The 24,127-nt window shown below is 38.0% G+C and overlaps 1 protein-coding gene across 3 annotated transcripts in view; it reads right to left on the bottom strand.

Moving 5' to 3' along the window:
- The window catches only part of CPQ (carboxypeptidase Q), a 444,935-nt gene that overhangs the window by 148,468 nt on the left and 272,340 nt on the right, over positions 1–24,127 (bottom strand). For all 3 annotated transcript variants that reach the window (XM_081816298.1, XM_081816300.1, XM_081816299.1), the window contains exon 5: positions 12,397–12,508. In XM_081816298.1, the coding sequence (XP_081672424.1) occupies positions 12,397–12,508 (112 nt within the window). The remainder of the gene's footprint in view (positions 1–12,396; positions 12,509–24,127) is intronic.

The following is a 24,127-nucleotide window of genomic DNA, read 5'->3' as shown; positions in this document are numbered from 1 at the left end:
GTTGAACATTTTTTCATGTGTCTGTTAGCCATTTGTATGTCTTCTTTGGAGAAGTGTCTGTTCATGTCTTCTGCCCATTTTTTTGACTTGATTATTTGTTTTTTGGGTGTTGAGTTTGAGAAGTTCTTTACAGATCTTGGATACCAGCCCTATATCTGTAGTGTCATTTGCAAAATTTGTATGGAACCAGAAAAGACCCCGAATCGCCAAGGAAATGTTGAAAAAGAAAAACAAAGCTAGGGGTATCACATTGCCTGATTTCAATCTATATTACAAAGTTGTGATCACCAAGACAGCATGGCACTGGCACAAAAAACAGACACATAGATCAATGGAACAGAATAGAGAGCCCAGATATGGACCCTCAACTGTATGGTCAACTAATCTTCGACAAAGAGGAAAAAATATCCATTGAAAAGAAGACAGTCTCTTTAATAAATGGTGCTGAGAAAATTGGACAGCTATATACAGAAGAATGAAACTCAACCATTCTCTAACACCATACACAAAGGTAAACTCTAAATGGATGAAAGACCTCAATGTGAGACAAGAATCCATCAAAATCCTAGAGGAGAACATAGGCAGTAACATCAGCCACAGCAACTTCTTTCAAGACACATCTCCAAAGGCAAGGGAAACAAGAGCGAAAACGAACTATCGGGACTTCATCAAGATAAAAATAGCTTCTGCACAGCAAAGGAAACAGTCAACAAAACAAAGAGGCAACCCACGGAATGAGAGAAGATATTTGCAAATGACACTGTCACTATTTCAAAACTGTGGAAAGCAGTTAAACCAGTGCTTAGAGAGAAATGTATGTTAGAAAATAAGACAGTCAGTTAATAAACATTCACTTCAAGAAGATAGAAGAGGGGCACCTGGGTGGCTCAATCGGTTAAGCATCTGACTTCGGCTCAGGTCATGATCTCAGGGTCCTGGGATCGAGCCCCGTGTTGGGCTCCCTCCTCAGGGGGGAGTCTGCTTCTCCCTCTCCCTCAGCCCCCTGCTTATTGGGAGTCTGCTTGTCCCTCTCCTTCTGTCCCTCTCCATCTGTCCCTCCCCTTGCTGTGCACGCTCTCTCTCTCAAATAAATAAATAAAATCCTTTTAAGAAAAAAAGAAGATAGAATAAATAAATAAAACAGAATAAACCCAAATACAGAAGAAAATAACATCATTTATATAAATTCAAAATCACAAAAACTATATGATACTGTTTTGGGATATACACACTTACAGGATGATGTTAAAATAATCAGAACACCTGTTCCAGCTGCAGAGGGAGAAGGGGATGAATCGTGGAGAGGTACAAAACTGGCTTCAACTGTACTGACCATTTTTTATTTCTTTTAAATTAAGGATCTGAGACAAATATTTGAAATTGTTAACATTTATGAAACCTGAGAGGAGATATGCTAGTATTTATTAGTCTATGTTCTTCCAAATATTTGAGGTCTTTTTCATTTAAAAAAAAAGAGTGGGCAAAGAAAATATTTAAAGAGAAACATTAAGAAAAAGATAAGAGATTTTCTACTTTTTAAGTTGTACGTAGGATCAGCCTTAGGCCCTTCATCTGTAGAAGGGATAATAGTAATTCCCACTTTCTAGACTCAATGAGAGCTGTACATCCAGCACTTAGCTCAGAGCTTGGTCCAGCATGCTCTAGAATGCTAATGGCCATTACTATTTCCTCCTAGTGTTAGAAAAAGTCTACTCTCATCTTCACATCAACTGGATGATCCTACTTCATTTACGCCTAAAGCAAGGGTACTCACTGCTACTGTCAATTCTTAAAAAACAGAATACAAAAAAAACCCCAAAGCATCATACATTTGTAATTAGTAAATGGATGCTACAGTCATGAAATGTAGGACAGTGCTGCAGTGTTTTCTTACTGTAGCCACTTTAAGGCTGCCTTATCTCCCTATATCTCCAGTCACTTCTCCCCCAGAGTGCTGCTCTGTTTGAATCCCAAGTCAGTGAGGTGGTCATCATCAGTATCAATCCTGACACTACAGTTTCCTTCAACATTACATGCCCTGGATTTTTCCTCATTGCAATTCTGATAGGTATGTGTTTGTTTACATTATGTTTGATTCATATAACAGCCCTGCAAGCATATTGTCATTTATTTTGTTAATAAGGAAATAAGGCCCAGATAGGGCCAGTGATCTGCCACAGAGGGCTGTTTTGAGGATTTAAAAAGGTCACGTAATGTAATTGACACATAGAAGACATTCCATAAATACTGGTTCTCTCCTCCCTTCTCCCAAGTGTTCAATTAATGTTTGTTGATATATCATTTAATTAATGTCTGTTTATTATATTAAATGAAAATACAGGGCACAGGGTTCTTTTGGCATATATTTTGCATTTTTATCAAAGATCCCTGCTTCATGGGGCACCTGGGTGGCTCAGTCGTTAAGCGTCTGCCTTCAGCTCAGGTCATGATCTCAGGGTCCTGGGATCGAGCCCCGCATCAGGCTCCCCGCTCAGCGGGAAGCCTGCTTCTCCCTCTCCCACTCCCCTGCTTGTGTTCCCTCTCTCGCTGTGTCTCTCTCTGTCAAATAAATAAAAATCTTAAAAAAAAAAAAAAGATCCCTGCTTCATAAGTTGAACCACTGGTTTTTTTTTGCAACAACATATGGTAAAGTTCCAGAAAGATAATCAATTTAAAAATTCTCTAACTCTTCATTTGTGGCCAAAAATGACATTCAAATGATTTTATCTAAAATTATTCAACTATGAAAGATGAATTCACACTTTCCTCTTTCATAAAAGGAGTAATTGCAGTATGAAGCACTTGATGAAATATTTCTTTCTTCAAACGTGCTGCCTGAAACAAGTGAATTTGGGTTGGCTAATGGCTATATGGTCTGTGGTGATGAGAACAGAAATATAGCCTTTGAAACACTTCCTAATTATATTTTCCCACACACAATCAAAATAATAACTCAGAATAGTTTCAACAATATTTTAAATATCTTTCTTTTAAAAGATGCCATTCAGAAGAACAATCATACAAGCATCAGTGGTCATCATCCTCAGTTTTCTATGCATGAGGATTTTCTGAGAATGCCTGAAAATTGTAGAGTTTTGACCAATTCTTGAGACCTCAGCCACCAGGGTAAATTGTAAACAGTAAACACTAGATTTGGTTCTTTGTTTTCCCCACCTTGATTTTTTTTCTCTATTTCAATTTACTTTGTAGTAGATTATGTTGCCCTCAACAGCTATTTCCTGTTTTTACTATTTTTTTTCTTCAGGTTTATTATAAATCTTTGTATATACAGTGTTACTAGCTTAAGGACATTGGCAGTGAGAACAAAGGGGACAGGAAAAGATGAAGATCTCTCCTTTCCCATGTCCTGTGAGTGTTATTTTAATTCTGCATCATATTTATGAAGCATCTATTAAGTGAGCTCTACGGCAATGAGAAGAGAATTAGCCTTATATATACTCAGGGATGGTGGCTATACTGGGATGATGGTTTCAGTTTGGCTCACTGCAATCTGCTTTTCTTTTCTTACGAGCACTACTCTGCTGTGGGGACGTCCCTGACCAAGCTAACCTATGCAACAGGATATAGTCAGAGACGGAGTCAATCCTGAGATTATACCCTCTGCTGCAATATCCATCCTTGCTGTTTTGGCAATTAGCATCTAACAATAATAGTTGTTATTATTGATAACCTAGTGGGGGCCAGTTACTATCTAAATTATTTCAAATTACCCTATCAACTATTCAAGATTACATTGTTCCCATTGTAAGGAAGAGGAAACAGATCTAAAAGATTAAATAATTTGTCCAACATGATACAGCTACTAACTAGCATAGAAAGACTTGACTCTAACATACTCTTAACATGGAATATATGCTTATTCTGCTATACAGCCTGCCTCTCATTTATCTGCAGGGTTTGAGTTATTTAAGGATTAAGGAAGGAGATTTAAAGGGTTGAGAAGTCCATGAGACCTGGGTCACATGGCATAGTCTGGAGATGCTGGTGTCCGGGCCATGGGCTGAATATCAGCTCATCAATAACAATGATCCAATATGAGGAGGGCATTAACAGCATTACAAATAAGTAATCTAATAATAGTCAACTTCTTTCAATACTTTATTTAGCCTGTCATCGCTAGCACATGCCTGGTAGAAACTTTCCATTCCTAGAGCTTGATTTTGAGAATGTTCACAGAGTTGGAGGGGCCTAAGAATGAATTAAATTAACCCTTGTCTCCCAGGACCATTTTAAAAATCCATTTAACCATCAGATGTTTATAGTATATTTTCTTGTTTCTTTGTTTGTGGACCTCTCTTTTTAGGCAAGTTTACTGGAACAAAATTCATTCTAAGCTGGGTAAGCCACAGTTTTTGCAAAATGCATCATTAGCATGATGCAGAGAAGTGTGTAGGCGAAGAATAATACAACATATCTGGAAACCCCATCACTTCCTCTGGTATATTTAGCATAGCGAGGTAGAAACTGGCTTATCAGCCCCACAGCAAACAAAACTTGCTTAGTAACTCCAAAGCTGTGGTTTTCCAGACTCTGTATAGCTGGGATCTCCCCAGTCCACTTTTCCTGTGTCTCCATTCTGTTCATCATACTTCTTTACAAGTTAAAGGATGACACCTATCTGGTATCTTTATTTTAGAAAGAACTCCTATCATGTCAATCCCATGCTTAAAGTTTTCTATGGCTCCCTCTGCCTCTATATAGCATCAACTCCAAACTTTAGCTTTGCATCTAGTGTCCTTGACAAGCTGACCCTCACCTTTTATTTGACTCCTTTCCAGCCAGTCCTCACTCACCTATTGCTCTAGACTTACAGAAACATCCTCCAGTCCTCAAACTATGTACTTTCATGAGCTCTAATTTTGTCCTTCCTTCTCCTACTTTCCACCCATTCAAGGCTTAGCTCAAATGTCTCTGTCCACGTGAGGCTATTGCTGCCTGACTATGAGTTCCTTGATGGAAGGACTTGTATTCTATTCATTTTATTAGGCTTACATGAAATAGGTGTTCAATATTTATTACTGAAATAGGAGATCTCCTTGTAAGCCAATTTGTGCAACATTGTGATGATACTGTCTTAATGAAGTCGCCTACGTTTTTCCAGACAGTCCTGCCCCGGACTTCTATGGATCCCATTCTTGGGTGGGAGGAAATCCACTGGGGCACTAAGCATACCATTATTAAGTCTTTCCATAATCCTTCTTCTCCAGGATAAATAATACCAAAGCTTCCGATTCCCTTAACAAACAACACTACATTTCTTAACTTTCTAAGGGCACGCAGGCCAAATCAAAGCAGATGTGGGGGAGGAAGCTGAGCATGCTGTGGGGAAAGGGGCCCCCTGAGACTCACCTTTCACAGCATTCATCTGCCATCAGTCCAGGCTTTTTGTCAGGCAGGAAGGAACTGCTCACAGTTTGCATGCCACTGGGTCTGGGTCTTGTCTATGTCTACACAGAAATGGTATATTCTAACTAACTGATAAAATAGTAACAGCAATATTCATGCCAGCCTCAGGCTCTAAAATGTCTACATAATCTCCCATACCACATCCAAACTAAAAGGCAGAAGAAATTCTAAGTGATTCATTTTACTTCATCTCATGGACATATTTAGAAGATCAATCTACACACAGTTTGTCTTTTTACACATACCAGTGGAAATGTCTATGTCAGCTAATGAGGTGTAAAGATGCTAAGTATTTTAGTGAAACTTATAAATGTGATTAAACCTCAGGACATCTTCTCAGCAATTCCCAACTGAAAAAAATATGTATCTGCTACAGGTCTTCTGGTAAAGCCAGACATGCCACTAGAGTAAATAACATATCTGGAAAAAAAAATGAGATCATCCTCAAAAAACCATGAGAAGAGGCCTTTACAAATGCCAGTAAAGCTACTTTTAGAAGTAAAAAAAAAAAGAAGAAGAAGAAGAAGAAAGAAAGAAAAGAAAAAGAGTAAGTATATTCTTAGAGTCTAATTCTTCTACTGTTCTAGGTATTTGTCTTATTATATACAATTATAAAGAGTCAAGACCAAAACATATTCAGAAAAATAAAAGCAAACCACCATCTACACATTAAAATTCAAATTAATGAAAATGAAATTTAATGTTGGGAGAAAATATTTTTTAAGACTTAAAACAAGTTAATTTCTTAGTTCCAAAGCAGATGTATTATTCCCCAAAGGTATTACTGAGGACCAATGATTTTAAGAGGATATCTTTCCCAGGGCTATCAGTCTCCCTTCCTATGTTCACAAAATAATTGTGGAGGAAGAGCACCCAAAGTGAGAGTAGGGAGATTTTGTGGCATGTTTTGGGATAAAAATTCCTTCTAGAAAAGAAAAATGCTATCAAATTCTGATGCCTTTGGGGCCATGGAAAAACCTGGTAGAGAGGCCTTAGCATATGTCAAACATTTCTGATAATACTACATTCATTTAAATGAAACAGTCTCAGATATTGTGGATAAGAAATTAGTTGTTGGGTAGAGTTTGCACATGGGTACAAATGTGCTTCAAGAAGAAATACAAGAATAATCTCTACCATGCCAATTAAGGAAGCACTGAATGGTTCCATCTTGTCAATATTCTGGCAACCACAAGATCCCAAATATAACCTAGAAAATCTAGAATGAAAACAAATCCAAGGCTATTTGTACTCAGTTCTATAAAGTGTACCTGAGCGTGTATTTTGTATTCTTCTTCAATTCTGTCAACACCAGTAATGCCCCCAGAACAGTGTTTCCCAAAGCATACTCCACCCACGAATATGTATACTCTCCCAACAAAAGTTTTTTGATGAATCAAGAAATTACCAAGAGGGAGTTTCCTAAATTTATTTGACTATTCATTTTTTTTTTTCTATATAACATCTCACTATGCTGAGGATGAGGTTCCCTAGAAACAGACTGGGCACATTGTTCCAGTAAAACAGTATTACAAAATACATATGAGTAAGGACTCAGGCTGCCTGGATTTAACTTTTTTACATAATAGCTGTGTGATCTTGGGCAGGGTACTTAGCTTTTCTCTGCTTTAGTTTTCTCTTCTGTAAAATAGATATAAGAAGTGCATTCACAGCTTGGAGTTGTCAAGAAGAAAAGAGTGTATGTGCATAGTGGAGTGCTTAGCGCAATGTCCACGACATAGTAATATTCTGTAAGTGTTAGCTTTAGAACTGTTATTATACTCAGAGGTATGGCAAAGCCCAGTGGGGGAGGTCCTTTCCAAGTGGGATTGCCTTTCTAGTCTGGGCTAGTGCCAAGCTGGCTTCAGGGCTCTAGCTGTCTCTAGCTCTACCTCTTAGGTTTCCATTTTATTGGAAGTTGTTAATTTCCCTTGCTCGGTTATTCTGGATTGGACTTCCTGGGACTTTTCCAAGGGAGGCTTGACTGAGGAGAACGAAATCCTCTTCCTGGATGGATGCTTCCCTCTAAGAGAGAATCCACTGCATTCGAAGTGGGTGTCTAAAGCTCTAACTACACCAAAGCCTTGGCACGCATGTGGCTGTGTGCCCTTGTGTACTTCTGGGCCTGGAGGGCTCAGGACTCCTGCATAACTCTTCCTACTTCCCAACTCTGCCCTGTTGTTCCCATTGACACAAGTTAATGATAATGGTGATGCCAAGAATCTTTCCTTTGGCTTTTGAGTTTTTTTTTTTTCCCCCTGATTACTCAAATAACACCTTATTATAAAAAACTCTAATGTTATATAAAATATTAAATAAAAAGTGTACATTTCCTGCAATTTTGCAAATCCCCTCTTCCGCTACAATCCCAAGATTGTTACTGTCAACAATTTTCTCCTCATTTTTAATGATGTGCAGGACTGAAGGCTCTACACTCTGCTAGGAATTCTTCATTGTGCCCCTTTAGAAAAGAAAGCTTCAATATTGCCTTTGTGAAGATGCCCCGATCCAGCCACACCGTCCTCGTCCCTCCCTTCACTAGGTGTCCGAAAGTCACTTGTACATACTTCAATTAAAGAATTTAAAACAGTTTCATGGCAATTTTTGAATTCAATGTCTCCCCTACTTCAAGGATTTTGGGGACCATGTCACATTCCTCTTTGGTACAAGGCACCAGTGCACAGTAAGAATTTGCTGAGTGGATGAGTGAAAGGATATATAAATAAACTATTTTTCTAACACACAGACTTTTGAGCCCTATAATAATCACAATCAGGACACTCACATTTAAATTTCTCAAACAAGATGTTTCACATATATTCCACATTTCAACAACTAAGTGGTGCTATTAATTCTGATCTTCTTCCTTTGTTTAGGTCTGAAAACTCAAAATTCTAACTTCACAGAAAATGGTAAAGTTGGAAGAATTTTGGGATGGATGGTGGTTTATTTTTCAAGTGCCAAATGAACATTTTGAGGCATAGCATCTTTGACCATAGGCTTTGTTCACTGACACCAGAACATTCTAGGAAATGACATTTCAAATAAACAGTTTCGAGTCCAGTAAACCACAAACACAAAGAAGTATTCAATAGCATTTCACAGCAAATAGCCTTCTGTTGACAGTTACTCAGGAATGACTGATTATATTTGGAAAGCCTAGATATCTCTTCTGTTAAATTAATCGAATATAGTTTTAGCTGATGGCCTGGGCAAAAGGGTGAATCCATTAGAATAGTAAAAGAAAAGAACAAAGGAAAAGAGATAAGAAGGATGAATCTTAGAACTATATTCCTAAATATCAGAAATCCTCTCTGGACCAACCCTTCAAATTCATGAGCCCCACTGAGGGACTTTGACATGCATGCTGCATGACATATTGTTCAAGGAACATCAGCCAAAAAGAGTTACTTTTCTTGGAAAAAAGATTACCACAGAGCATTTGTATTTCACCACTTAAACAGTTTGGGCTTAATATAATTAAGTAATATAATTATGAACCCATTTCCCAAAGTCCTATTTCTTGTTCAAGCATACCAGTAATTTTCAAGCAGAACTTATACGTCACATGTTGGACTCATTTCTTTGCATTAAAAAACATAGACAATCTACAAATAGAAATCCACAATCTAATTTTAACTTTAGAATTAAAGAGTTAAGACTCAATGGGTACAATCACAGGAAGTGAAGTACAGAGTGGAGATTGGGCATTTAACGTAAGCCGGAAGCAGAGGCAGGAAGTGAGAAGGAGAAATTCAGATTCCTCAAAATTTATTATGAAAGTAGAAAAAAGTGAAGGGGTCACTGGATTTCCATCACACAAGAGACAGCAGCTTAAATAGTAAAGAGAAAGCATTTACCATAGCAGCTGAACATAGAGTTACATCAGTATAGCTAACAGATTAAGTGAGGAAGCAATATAATTACTAATGGAGGTGGAGGTTAAAAAATTACCATTCTCCCTTACATAAAAAATATGGTACTATCAGAGTCAGGCTTACTATATAATAAAAGTTAACATTTATTGAGTACTTGGGTTGGGTCAGGTACTGTTCTAAGTACATTACATGAACAGACTATTTAATTTTCAAAGCAATTCTATGAGATAGGGACTACTATTATCCCAATTTCACAGATGAGAAAACTGAGGCACAGAAAGGCAAAGGCCACATGCTTAGTAAGAGGCAGGGCCGGGATATGAACTCAGGCAGTCTGGCTCCAGAGTCTTATGCTTTTTTTTTTAAAGATTTTATTTATTTATTTGAGAGAGAGAATGAGATAGAGAGCATGAGAGGGGGGAGGGTCAGAGAGAGAGGCAGACTCCCTGCTGAGCAGGGAGCCCGACGTGGGACTCGATCCTGGGACTCCAGAATCATGACCTGAGCCGAAGGCAGTCGCTTAACCAACTGAGTCACCCAGGCGCCCAAGTCTTATGCTTTTTTAACAGTATGCCATGCTGCCTCTTAACACCTACTCAAAAGAAATATTACTTTTGGGGGCACCTGGGTGGCTCAGTCAGTTAAGCATCTGACTCTTGGTTTCAGCTCAGCTCCATGGTCTCAGGGTCGTGAGATGGAGTCCCACATTGAGCTCCGCACTCAACAGGGAGTCTGCTTGAGATTGTCTCCTTCTCCTCCTTCCTCTCTCTCTGTCCCTCCCCCCAGTTGCTCTCTCTCTCTCGCTCTCTCAAGTAAATAAACCTTTAAAATAAAAGAAATATTACTCTTTATTTCAGAGTTTTATTCATATGTTTATATAGGTTTTCAGAAATCTATAGGAAAGTTAAGTCCTGAATTGAAGGAGACTGGTTACTAGCTATCAAAAGCAACAGAAGTCAGTGTTAGAAAAAGATACTCAATTCACCTTTGCATGGTGTTACATTTATCTATGCAATTGAATCCAACTCAATTAACAATGATTTAGGGTCCCATGCTGAGTACTAAAAAAGTAAGATTCAAAGCCTAGAGAAGATACCATTTTTATTCCCATCTAGAGCAGATAAAATACTCCGGAAGCTTACAGTTAGAAGAGATGAAGAAAATGAAGACCAGAGAGTTCAAATGACCTCCTGAGGCCAAAAAAGGAATTTGAGGCACAGAGGGATGTAAACTCCATTTCAGATGGGTCCAGTTCTCTTTTCGCTCTACCACTGTTTCTAATCAAGCTGGCTGAACACATCAAAATAAAATTAACCTCCTAAATGTATATCTGGGCCCTATAAGGAAGAAAATGCTTGATATCTCTGCTTGTCTCATGTCTGGAACCCACTTCATTCTGGAATGAACAGATCACCAAGGGAATATTTTTAAGGGAAGGAGGAGAAGACTTACATGTAAAGTCTCCCAGATCTTCTCTGAAGAATGTATGTTTTGGGGTTTTATTTGCTGGACAATTCATCTCTCTCAAACCTTACCCAATTCTAAAAGCAGACCTTGAAATTAGATGCATATTGCCACCCACATGAACAGGTGCATGCGTATGCTCCAACTCTATTCTAAGGGTCTTAAGAAGAGAAGACATGCTTTAAACCTTTCTGTATGCCCAGCTTTTACAAACTGCCTTCACACAGTGGGTGTTCAGTATGGAAGTGATGTCAAAAGTTTAAGTACCTTCAATGTAAGGTTTCCAATGTAAGGTTTTCTTCCCCCCCAAAAATGGCCCTGTCTCAGGTCTTTTAGTGATTTTTTTATTAGATCATCTCAGTGGACCAATTTTATACATTCCTCCACCACCAGTCCTGACCTGCCAAGGGACATTTGGCAATGTCTGGAGACATTTTTGGTTGTTACAACTTGAGGGGGATGGTGCTTATTGGCATCCAGTAGATAGAGGCCATGGATGCTGCTAAACATCCTACATGAGACAGACCCCACAACGCAGAATTATGTCACCCCAAATGTCAGTAGTCCCAAGGTTAAGAGACACTGGCCTATTTAAAAGTAAAAAAATGTACAACCACCTTTCCATCTCGCCACTTTTAAAACACAACTAAAACATAAATCAAAATGGTACACCAAAGATTTGCCCCAAGCAAGATCATTTCAGCAATCTATTGTTAATAAGACCAATCATTTAAAGGGCTTATTTACAGGATTGGAAGGGTTCATTAAACACTAGAAGAAATGCATGAATTTAAACACATATGTATGTATGTAAGCAATGGAAAGCCTTCACCAAAGAGGATGTTCTCATCTTTACTATATCTGAAGCGGAGGCATTCCATAGTTACGACATAAAACCTTCTGCTGATGAGGCATTTTACGGCCACCACTGCTCTGACTCAGATGTGGAACTCTGACTTCAAACTGTTTAATTATTTCTAACCTCACTCAAAACCTGCCTTTTGGACCAGCACACAAAGAGGAAATGTATGTTTTTTGTTTACAAAAAGGGTCATCAAAAACCACTTTCACTATTAGCTTTTCCTTTTTACGCCTGCCCATCTTCCTCATGCCTAGGTTCACCTGGAAGTTCCAATTCTTCAGCCTGGATTCCTTATTGTGGGTAAAGAGATCATTCCTTCAGTCTGGTGTTGCTCTCTTTAACTTCCGCCATGGGAAGATGGCTGCAGTAAAGCTATCTTAACAGCCTAATAATGTCTTTAAGATGAACAAGGAAAAGGAGGCAGGGGGAGCTGCTGACTTTTCTTTGCACTTGGTCATGGGTTTCCTTACATAGTCTCTAGCTGATGTGGTTACATTTGCTACAGTTTTATTTGCTTGTTCATTTTCCCTAGTGGCTGATCATATTTGATACTTTGGATGTTTGGTGTACACTTGAATAAAAATTTCTCTTTTTAAGGGGACAAATTCATTCTTTCCTGAGAATCAACTGACAAAAAACATACAGACCTCAGGAGGATCTTTGAACATATCACAGTAATTTATCTGTTCAGTATTTTGTGTGTTGAGTTAAATATGTCACTACTGAGATCCTCACACATTGGTTAACGACTTTCTAAATATTTACCAAGATCTTTAATAAGTGAGAGGGCTTCCCATGATATAAAGGCTCCGCCACCATCATCCATGGCACCCTGCCCAACGTCCCAACTGTCCAGATGTCCACTGACCAGTACAACCTAGAACAAATAATAACAAGAGAAAAAAAATAAAACTAAGCAGAAATGACATCAAAGAGGAAGCATTCACAGTCATTCCAAATACATATATGAAACTTTTATATGTTCTTTTCTATTTTTACATCTTAAAATATCTGTGTCATTACCAGTGGAAAACCTGATAGAAGGCATTACAGAAGGGGTGGAAGGTCATCCTAATAGTAATAAAAATTCTCACCTTGTATTTCTCTTTATTAATATAACTTTGAAAACTAAAGTAAAATGGTTTATTACCGACCAATGTTTGACAATTTTATTACATGGCTTAAAACATAAATGACATAAAATGGAGCTCAAAACTTCAACCATATTCTCAGCTGTCCCAAATTCTAGCAGACATATAATAGACATGTGTTGGATTGAATTCAAATGAAAAAGTGAGAACAATATTAATTTTTTAAAAAATGATTATGCTTTGTGTATTATAAATCACTCTGGTGTTGAATAAATACACTGGAGCTACAAACTAGAGTCTCAACAAAGAACTTTTTTAAAAAATCCAATTTACATTTAGTGTTAAGTAAGTCTACAGATTATATTATAAATTTTAAATCACCATAGGTTTAAATTTTTTTCAAGAATCATTAGTAATTCTCTCCAGGAAAATATAAAACATATTTCAATGAAACTAAACTTTATGAAAACATTTTAAATGAAGCAAGTAAAATGATGCTCAGTTAATGGGATATCCATATGCAAAAATTGTATCTTGACCTCTATTTCATACAATATACAATATCAAATCAGATGAATTACAAATCTAAATAAAGATGTTAGAGGAAAGCATAGAACAGTTCTGTCAACTTGGAGTAGGCGAAGATTTCTTAAACTGAACCCCAAAAGCACAACACATAAAAGAAAAAAATAATAAATCAAACTTTTAGAAAAATGAGGAATGTCTGTTCATCAAAAGACTCCAATACATGAGTGAAAAGGCAACCAAGATATTTACAGTACATATACACAACAAAGGAACTATACCCAGATTATATAAAGAAGTCCTATCAAACAGTAATAAAGAGAGAGCCAATGGATAAAAACATGGGCAAAAGACTTGAACAGACAGACAACTCACAAAAACAGATATACAAATACTAATAAACATATGAAAAGGTACTCAGGTTCACTATCATCAAGGAAATATAAATTAAACCACATTCAATACATATCCACCAAAATGACTAAAATAAAAAATGCAGAAAATGTCAAATATTGGTGAAGAGATGGAGCAACTGAACTCTTACACATTGCTGGTGTGAGTGTAAATGCTTACAACCACTCCAGAACACTGGCTTATCTACTAAATCTGAACATACACACACCCTATGCCCCACTCCTATATATTCCCAACAGGAATGTATGTGTATATATAATTTCACCAAAAGAGATGTACTAGAATGTTCAGAGTATTCATAATGCCCCCCATCCCCCTCCCCCAAAAGAAACTATTTAAATGCCTGTTAACAGCCCAATGAATAAATTGTATTGTATTGAATAATAGAACACTACAGAGCAGTAAGAATGAACAAACACAATACATGATCAATGGAAATGAATCTCATAAACATAATGAAAAATGAAAGAAACCCGACACAAAATAATATATCATGTATAATTCCATGTATATAAAATATAAAAACAATCAAAACAGGAGAATGGTTATCCAAGGTGAGAAGGGTTAGTGACATGAAGGGGGTACAAGGAGAGCTTCCGGGGTGCTGGTCACATTCTGTTTTGTGATCTGGGTACTAGTTACACAGGTGTGCTCAGTTTGTAAAACAGCTTATCTTGTTACACACTTAGGATCAGTGTATTTTTTCTGAGAATATTATATATCAATAAAAAGCTTTCAAAAGTCAAGCAGATTGATGTCTATGTACAGCATGTAGTAAGCAAACCAAAGTTGAACCAATCTTCCTGATGAATGAAATAAAAATGCCCCATGACTTTGGGAAAGCAGGATTTGGGTTCTGAAATATCAGAGTGACCCCTTGGCGCTGCCTGCTTCCCCAAGCAGCTGCAGGATCTCTCACTGAGTCTGTACACACACACACAGACACACACACACACACACACACACACACACACCCCGCCTACATGACTTCACTGTAGTCAGAAACAAGTACAACGCCTTGTAACTAACAAGGCTAACAAATGGCCATGTAATGAACCCAAATGGATTGTTTCTAAGGAAAGAAAAAAAAAAGAAGACGAACGAAGAAACCGTGTTGCAATAGCAGGAAATTCTGATTCAGAAACTGGTGTAATCCCATGTGGGATGAACAAACCAATTAGCAATGTTCTCACCATCCTCAGAGCCATTTTCCCAATGAAGTTAGAGTTTCAGTGGATTAAAAGTGTAAAAATGCATTTTAATGAACTTTTTCCCAGTTAACACGTAAGAGTAACTAAATCGAGGCAGCTATTATTTTACCCTTTAGAATAACTGAGGTTACTTTATAATCACACATCTTTATGTTTTCTAAAATGCCTACATTATCCAACCCAGAATTATTACTTAAATAATTAAAAGATGGAGAAAATGGTTTTGAATGATAGGAAACCAAATGATATCCCATAAGATAAGGTCTTTGGCACAGTGCTAGAGAAGAATGGTTACAAACCATTTAGATTATGAGAGCTTGTTTTAATATTTTTTAATCAGAAAATGTATCAGGGGCCACCATGGAATAGCAGTTATAATTTTGATACAAAAACTACTAGGTAATGACAGTTTGGGAGCACTTTTAATGAACTTGAGTTTTCCTAACTGTAAGAGCTCTACTACCCTTAGAAAATGATAGTGTCCAAGGTCTTCTTCCCTACTGCAGCCTCACAAAGGATAAATCAGTAAATCCTACAAACTCTCCATGCCTTATGTCAGCGTCAGAGAGAAATGAACACTGCCTATAATACATTTGGATCTGATTTAGGAAAACGAAATAAAAACAGACTACCCAGAAACACAGAAAACTCCGGTTTCATGAAGAAGAATCACCTGATAAAAGAGGAAAATACACAGTCCCTTCCCTGTTTCTGTTGCCTGACGTGGGGCCCTTAGCGCAGTAACAGGGCCTAGAACCTACAGAGGAGTGGGGCACCCGCTCATTCACCCGAGGCAGGCAGAGCATCGACCAATTCCCTAGCCCCCACCTTCCTTTTCACCACCATGTCTTCCAAACACAGTCAAGAGCAAAAAGTGTTAAAACCATAGCAGCAGCAATAGGAGCCACACCAAAACAATTAGGAAGGCAAAAGCGGAACTGCCGTGGTCTGAAATGCAGTTTGTTATTTGTGAGGCACGCATTAGCCCTGACTACCAGAGACTCGGGCCTTGGGGTGGGGGTGGGAGAACCTAGCACAGGAGGGCAGAAATGCACTGGCTGGAAACCTGCTATGATGAACAATTTGACTGGCATTGGCTCACAACCCCCTTCGGGCCAGCTGTGGGTCTGAGAGCAGAGATAAACCAAATCAAGGGTCGACAGAGAGCAGCCTCAAGGACAAGCCCCTTACTTCTTTGTTATTGGTGCAGATGGAGACACTGAGTCAAACAGATTTGCCTGATTCAAAGATGAGTAAGGACATAATCAAAATGGGACATATGAAAAATACGGCAGAACAAGGAGAGAAAACAGCCTCAGAGCAAGCACATTCTTATGAAAACAAGCTAATACAAGATATCGGAGAAAATGTTACATCTTTGGCATTCACTGCAAGCATTCATTCAACAATCTGTATTGAGTATTATAGGTCAGAGATACAGAAATGAAAAAATAACTAAATAGTCTATCTTAATGGCATTATCATTCTGGTAAGGGAGGTGGACAATAAATAAATACAATATAATGGTAGTTTTAAGTGCTATAAAAAAAAAAAAAACAGGACAAAGGAAGAAAACAGAGAGTGGTGGTGGCAGGGAGAGGGACCATCAGTCTGCTTCCTCTTAAACTGGATGGCCGCAGGAGAATTCTGTGCCCGCCCTAACAGTGAGAGAAATCTGGATAATCTACAAAATCGTCACTTTTTAAGGCCCATCAGAGATCTCAGATTGTGATTCAGCCAGAGGAGCTGAATTCCGGAGGATAACAAGCTCATCCAAGGAGAGATGGGACACATGAATTGCTTGGCCTTTTGCAGTGACAGGAGGAAGAGTGACAGTGACAACAGATGGAGGTGACAGACCCAAGCAAAGGGCATTGGCTAAGGGGAAGGGGTAGAAAATTGCACTCCCACCCTGTAGGAAAAACACGTATGTCTCTGGGGGGTAGGTCAGGAAACCTGCTCACGCCCACAATCCTGCACTGATGTAAAGCAGGGGGTTGGGGGTGGGCTACTTATTCCCAAGACATATGGCAGAGTGTGGCTTCCACAGGGGCTGGGGGAAAGCAGAAATGTTGAGAAAGCTCCACTCTTGACCTCTGGCAGACAGAGGGGCAGGAGAACCAAGAAACTACCCTGTCCCCACCAGGGGCCTGCAGTGAGTAACAAGCACTGCAGTAACAACTTAGAGCTCAGGGAAGGGCAAGAGCCCAGAGAGAAACACCTGCTGTGGTGCAGAGAGTCTGCTGAAAGTGGAGGATGAAGCAAGACACCGGGAAACCTCCTCCAGCAACCCAACCCCTAGAGAGACTAAAAACAGAGTAACAGCAACCCATGCCAGACCAATGTGAAGCAGGTGAGCACCAAAGGTAGGAATAGAAACAATAAAATCTAAACCTAGCTCAACTATGAAAGATGGACTTAACCACCCTCATACCAATGGCTTGACAGAAGAAGAGGCATAATCACTTTTGGACTCACATATTATTCACCTCAGGCTCTACTGTTCTCTTACATATGCTATCCGGCATCCAACCAAAATTATGATGTATAAAATAAGCAAGAAATAAAATGATCCATTGTCAGGAAATAGAGTATTCAATACGATACCATAGACCCAAATAGAGCCTGGATATTTAGAATATCAGATAAGTACTTTAAAATAATTATGATTAATATGTGAAAAATCTAGTGGGAAATATGGGGAATTTCATCAGAGAGATGGAAACTATATTTAAAAAGTCAAATGGAAATGAAAAATATAATTATGTACAGATGGATTAAATACTTAAATGAAGTAAAAAATTAAAACTTATGTAAGAAAAAATATCTTCATGTCTTTAGGGGAGGGGGAAGAATTCTTAAACAATATATAAAAAATGCAAAGTATGAAGAAAAGATGCATAAAGTCAACTATAAAAATTGAAGACTTTGTGTTCATTGGGAGAAATCATAGGATGAGAGGAGTTGCTACAAGTTGCGGGAAGATATTTATTATACATATAACCAAAAAGTGGTTTATATTAAAAATATATAAAGAATTCCTACTATTCAACCAGAAAAGATGAGCAACCCAACAGGCAAATGGAAAAAAGACATAAACAGGCATTTCACAGAAAAGAAATTATGAATGGACACAAGCATTTGAAAAGATGACCACCCTCATTATTTGTCGGGAAACAGAAATTAAATCCTCAATAAAATCCCACTCTGCACCTAAGTGGAAAAAAATTTAAATCTGACAATATGAAGTCCTGGCAAGGATGCTGAGCAAAAGGAATTCTCATCCACTGCAGGTAGGAGCAGAAAATTGTTAAAACCCTTTAGGAAAACTATTAGGCATATCCTTTTAAAAGTTGAGCATATGTGCATCTCACAACCCAACAACGGCACTTTAGGTGCATATGTTAGATTAATTCTGGCACCTGAGTTCTTGGAGACGTGGGTCAAAATGGTCAAGCTGAAGCAATCACAAGGCCTCAAACTGGAACCAACCCAAATGTCCATCCACAGTAGAATGGATAAATAAATTGTGGCACAGTCATACAATGGCATATTATAAAGTAGTGATAATGACCTATACCTACATCTATCAAAATAAATGAATCTCAAAACAAAAATACTGAAGCAAAGCAAAACCAAAAAGGAAATCACAAAAGAAAGAGAATAATTTCAAAATTTGGCTGAACTAAAAAATATAATCTTTAGCAATGCATACAAAGAGAGTAAAATCCTGAAGAAAAGCAAAGTAATGGTAAGCCAAAATCAGGACAGTTTTTTATATCAGATGGGGGCTGGGACAGAGTGGAGATGATCAGATAGGGGCATACACAGATGATTCGAGTGGGCTTCTAAGACACTGGCAGTGTTCTTTCTCTGAAACTGAGTGGTGAGATCATATGTAATCCTTTCATTATCATTCTTTATGCTGTACACATGTTAAATAAAGTCTTTTACAAGTGTGCGATATTGAACAATAGCAAGAGTTATCAGAGATGTACCTTTGAAGCATGTGGCTCAGATGGTTTTGTAAGTGAGTTCAAACAATCATTACAGGTCAGATATATCTCATCCTAATTCAGCTGTTGCAAAGCAAAGAAAAATATAGAAAATGTCTGTATTTATTTACAATCATAATCTTGATTCTAAAACCTGAAAAAGATAGGATCCCCCTTAAAACCAACTAGACATCAAAGATAAATGTAAAAATCAAAAATCACTTGTATTGAAAGCTATCATGACAATGGCTCAATGGTCTTCAAATGCCCATAGTAAATGGAAGTTATATATATACCAGATATGCTAAGAAAAGACCACTATTGACTCATTCTTATCTTCTTGGCATGCTTAGTTTTCAACATTTTGCATTTTAAATTGTGAGTTGTATAAGTGTTAATCTAAACCTGACTGAGTTCTTATTGATTGATCCTTAATAAACAGGATGTCCACTTAACTATGAAGCATGCTTCATTTTACAAATGTTATGCTCAATCAAAAACAAGAAAGACAACTACTCAGTGTTTTTATTTTTTGATTTTGTGATGTTTTGCTTTGCTTGCAGCTGCTTCATTCTCTTGGTCTCATTTTATTTGGTGTATTTTAAGAGGTAGCGGGAGGAGTGTCGGGGTTGCCAAGTTCATGGCCTGGTGCATTTCCAGACACAGGAAATCTCCAATCCAATTTTCAACAACAAAAATCATTAGATAGTTGAAAAATATGACCTACAAAAAAAGGAGGAAAAAAAACTCTCATTATTTGGCCTTAGAGAAGAAGCCAAGAAGTGATCTAATAATGGGCTTCAGCCATGACGGGGCCATCTGTGGAGGGTATGAGCAGCAAAAGATACAGCAAGGGAACCAGTTCTGGGCTGTAGCAGTGACCGTGACGGTCATATACATGATCAAGAACTTTCTGATGGAAGGCTTTTGTAGAAGTTAAAAAAAAAATGGCCAACAGGGGAAAGGTTATGGAAAAGTTCATTCCTGGGAGGGTTTCTAAAACAGGACACATTCTTAGGTCTTAAATGGAAAGCTAACTATGAAGAGATAAAATCTTTCAAGGTTCCACCTAGTCCAATATTCCATGTCAGCTCTCAAGAATTCTTCTTCTTACCACTTTAAAGGGGGAAATTGTCCTTTGAAAAGTCTCCATAACCTCAACAGACTTTTCCCTGAGCATCTCCTAGATACTCTGGCTGCCAAGATCTTCCCACAATTTAGAATCTAAACACAGGTGGGCAGGCACTTCTCAAGAAATCCATGTTTTCGAAATCCCTGCCAGAGACAAAGTCTTGGCTTTCAGAGGACAGTTGCTGAATGTATTGTGCTATTGCCCAACACAGACAAAAGGGATTATGTTTGAATAAATATTGTCCTCCCCAGTGAACAGACTAGGTGGTCTACTGAAGAAAGCTAGGCTCCTGACACACAGGGTGTGTTCAGAGGCAACACAGCAAACATCTGAGCTCCTTTTGAATTAATTTATATTCAAGCTTTATTTAGTGAAACTGTTGGGTATTGATTGCTTACAGGATATAGACTTCTTTCACAAGAAAATGAACCACCTGTCCAAATGCTCACCCATCACCACAGCTACCCCTGAAAGGAGCTGTTTCCATCCTTGAGTGTCCCTTCTTACATGTGCAGGGCACTCAGATTGCCTTCATAAAAGAAAGATTGTGCCTGTTCCTAGTTGAATAGTCTGAGCACATTGCTGATATCTGAAGATAGGACATGAAGGGCCTAATTTATCTGTAACTCACAAAAACCAAGCCTTAGGTAGATTTATAAACGTGATTGCAGTGTATTTGTAAGAAATGGCTGAAATTGATTCAAGATTGACTTGTGGATCGGACACAGGACAGAGTATCTATGGAAGGAAATCATTCTGATTCAATGAAGGTAAGTGGATTTCATCCAGAAGTCATGACTAGTTGCAACTGGAGATGATAATCTTTGAAATGAAAGAACCGTGTTCCTGAATCCCTTCTCCTTTGGCCTAAGCAACCACAGGATAAGTTGTCTCACTTAAGAGGATGGGAAGAGTAGAAAATTTGAATGACAATACTGTATTTGAACTTCCTCAAGGGAGGAAAGGGAGACAGAGTTTAGGCACTTTCTATCTCAATAGTGATCACCTTGCCCATGGTCAAATCCAATTACAGGGCATAGCTGTAACTTCTCTATTCTGACAGCCATTCACTCATCACTATGTTCTAGGCTTTTGTTAGACATGGTGCATAAGATTAAAAAATAAAAAATAGAAGCTTTTGGTACTTTGGTACCAAATTTTCATTTTTCAATTGAGACAAGCTAATAGAGGTATCATCATTATAGAAGATGAGGGCCAAGGTGCTGCCTATGGAAGGAAGGAAGGAAGGAAGGAAGGAAGGAAGGAAGGAAGGAAGGAAGAAAGAAGGAAAGAAAGAAAGAAAGAAAGAAAGAAAGAAAGAAAGAAAGAAAGAAAGAAAGAAAGAAAGAAAGAAAGAAAGAGAGGAGGGAGGGAGGGAGGAAGGAAGGAAGGAAGAAGAAACTTTAACTTTTTTTTTCTTTTTTTTTGCCATTTAGGTACACAAACAAAAGGATTCTTTTTGGCCCCTAATGTTTTATAAAATCTCAGAAGCCTATGCAGCTTAGAGTACTGTTTTTGATGTTTGTTTGTCTATTGATTGTGGAAACTTTCTCAATTCTTTAACCTTCTGTGATTTTCTGAATATTGTCTACAGAAGTCAATCTGCAAGATCAGCTGAAAGCTTCTGTCTACACAATATTCTGTGGCCTCCAGCTCTGGACCTATTTGATGAGCCATGAAAAGAAAGTGAACAACAGACCAGGGGTTCCTAACCAAATGAGTATTGTCACTTTGAAAAGCACAATGAGGCTGTACAATAATTCCTCCTCTACCACCAGTTCCCATAAAGAGGAAGACAAATTAGCATGGATTAGTATACAGATTTACTTCTGTGTAGTTCTTCCTTAGTAGAAAGAACTTTGGTTTGAGGATAGGGTATTTTTAGTTACTTTGTGAATGACTAGGAATGGAAGGAAGGTGGGAGGGAGAGAATGAAGCAAAATGATAACTAGCACAAAAAAGAGGAGATGAGGTAGAAGACAGATTAGAAGGCAAGAAGACTGAAAAGAAGCTTTGGCAAAGGCAGAGAAAGGAAAGAGAAAGTAAACCCAGGTCAAGATGTGAACCCAGGCTTATGTCTGGTTGCTGAGGCTTACGTGACAAAATTAAGAGAAATTTCACCATATCCTGAGTTGCACTCGCTTGATGTCATCATGAGTGTGGCTAAGACTAGGTAAACTGAGAAGTGGGAAAGAGGCTTTGAGAAAGACTAACCTGCCATGATAGCCTGTATATTTTAAATAACAGTTACCTAAATTATTTCTACCTCAAACATCCAAGTTATTCTGTTAGCTCCTGCCTGCCAAGTCCTGGACCAGGTAGTGGGGAGTCAGAAGTCAACTATCCCAAGTCCAAGACTTTGGCAGTGAACTTTGGGGTAGCTGCATGGTTTCTAATGATGCCAGCACTTGGAAGACAACTTTAGTTTTGATGCATAAATTATAGCTTAAATAAAAGACAGTCAAATAATGTTATAGATGCCCCTAGAGGACTTTTCAATGATCTAATTTTTACCTTCAGGACACAGTATCAAGAAACCAAGCTTACTTTGAAAGATTCCATGTCTGTACAGGCAGCAAGCTTACTGTCCAAACACAGTGCTTCTTCTGGTCTTTACTCCTTTCATCATATTTGAGCTCACATACTCTCAGCCAGGTCCCTTTAGTTAATAATCTCTGCATTCAGACTCTAGGAACATGCCAAATTTCCATTAGTATACATTGTTTTAGGCAGGGGCAAATACCAAACATTTTATTTTCTTGTATCTTTGTGCAAAAGAATACTATTTTGCTCATTAACCCTGATTCAGTCTTATTTTTTATTGGAATTTTCATGTCCAGAAGAAAAGACAGAATAGTTTTTTTTTTTTTTAAGATTTTATTTATTTGAAAGAAAGCAGGGGGAGCAGCAGAGGAAGACGGAGAAGGAGGCTCCCCACTGAACAGGAAGCCCCATGTGGGGCTCGATCCCAGGACCCTGGGATCATGACCTGAGCCGAAGGCAGACGCTTAACGACTGAGCCACACAGGCATCCCAACAGAATAGTTTTCTTAACTAGTATTGTACCCAATGTAAATGTTATGAGAGACAGAGAAAAGTGTATGTTGTGTATATTTGCCCAAAATGAAAAACTCTTCCTTTCCATTTAAAATATAATAAATTGAAACTTAACTTCAATATTCACTGTCAAATAACACATGTACATGAAGAAGAGAAGTAATAATTGTAGTGTCACAAGACTCAAAAGTCCCTAAAGAGCTGATTAACCTCATAATGTTTGTATACCATGAATCAAAACAATCTGAAAGTGATTTCTTTTAAGTCCAAATTAACTTGAAACATGGTCATGCTTTGCACAGTACAGAAAACTTATCCTCTGCCCTCTTAAAAGTGAACTTCAAGGATAAGGAGTAGAAGCAGCCTCAATGTCATAATGTTTGGTAATGGCAGACCTGCTGGACAGAAAGGGATAAAAATTGGCCCTGGGGACTCAGAGCCCATGAGGAATGACCATTAAAAAAAAAAAAAAACCATAATGAGAATACAAGGTAATTTTCAGAACATAACAGAGACCACAAAGGATAACGAATAGCATAGCGTTCTTCTCTCCAAAATGCAATTAATTGAAATGAAAGAACATCATGATAAAAGAATGCTCAATGGATATTGTGACATTATTGTCACACTGCAGACTTAGATTTTTTAATGTCAACACTTAGAAGGTTTCCATGTTCTCCTAAATATTTTGGCTTGTCATGAGATTATATTCTCATCAATTACATGTTGGTTGCAGCCATGTGTTTTGAATAATTAATCATATACATTGGGAAAAGGAAGGAAGGAAGGGAGAGAGGGAGGGAGGAGGGGAAGGGAGGAGGGAGGGAGGAAAGAAGACTCCTCTCAATTGTGTGTTTTCTAAAGAAACAAAAATACTGATAAAAACAAATGTTTATTAATTTAACTTGTATTTTATCAGCACAAACAGTATATTTTAATAGACTATAAAATTAGAGCAAGATTAAAAGAAATACAAAGTACAGTTCTCATGAAATTATATTTGTTATTAGTGTTAGCACTTATTTAATTTAAGTCAGCCCTGGTACAACCTCATACAGTATTTCCATCAAT

This window comes from Leptonychotes weddellii, chromosome 4 (genome assembly GCF_054177405.1).
Source record: "Leptonychotes weddellii isolate Sample4059 chromosome 4, ASM5417740v2, whole genome shotgun sequence".
Taxonomy (NCBI): domain Eukaryota; kingdom Metazoa; phylum Chordata; class Mammalia; order Carnivora; family Phocidae; genus Leptonychotes; species Leptonychotes weddellii.
The sequence above is the reverse complement of the archived record's forward strand: the minus strand, read 5'-3'. Positions and strand labels throughout refer to the sequence as shown.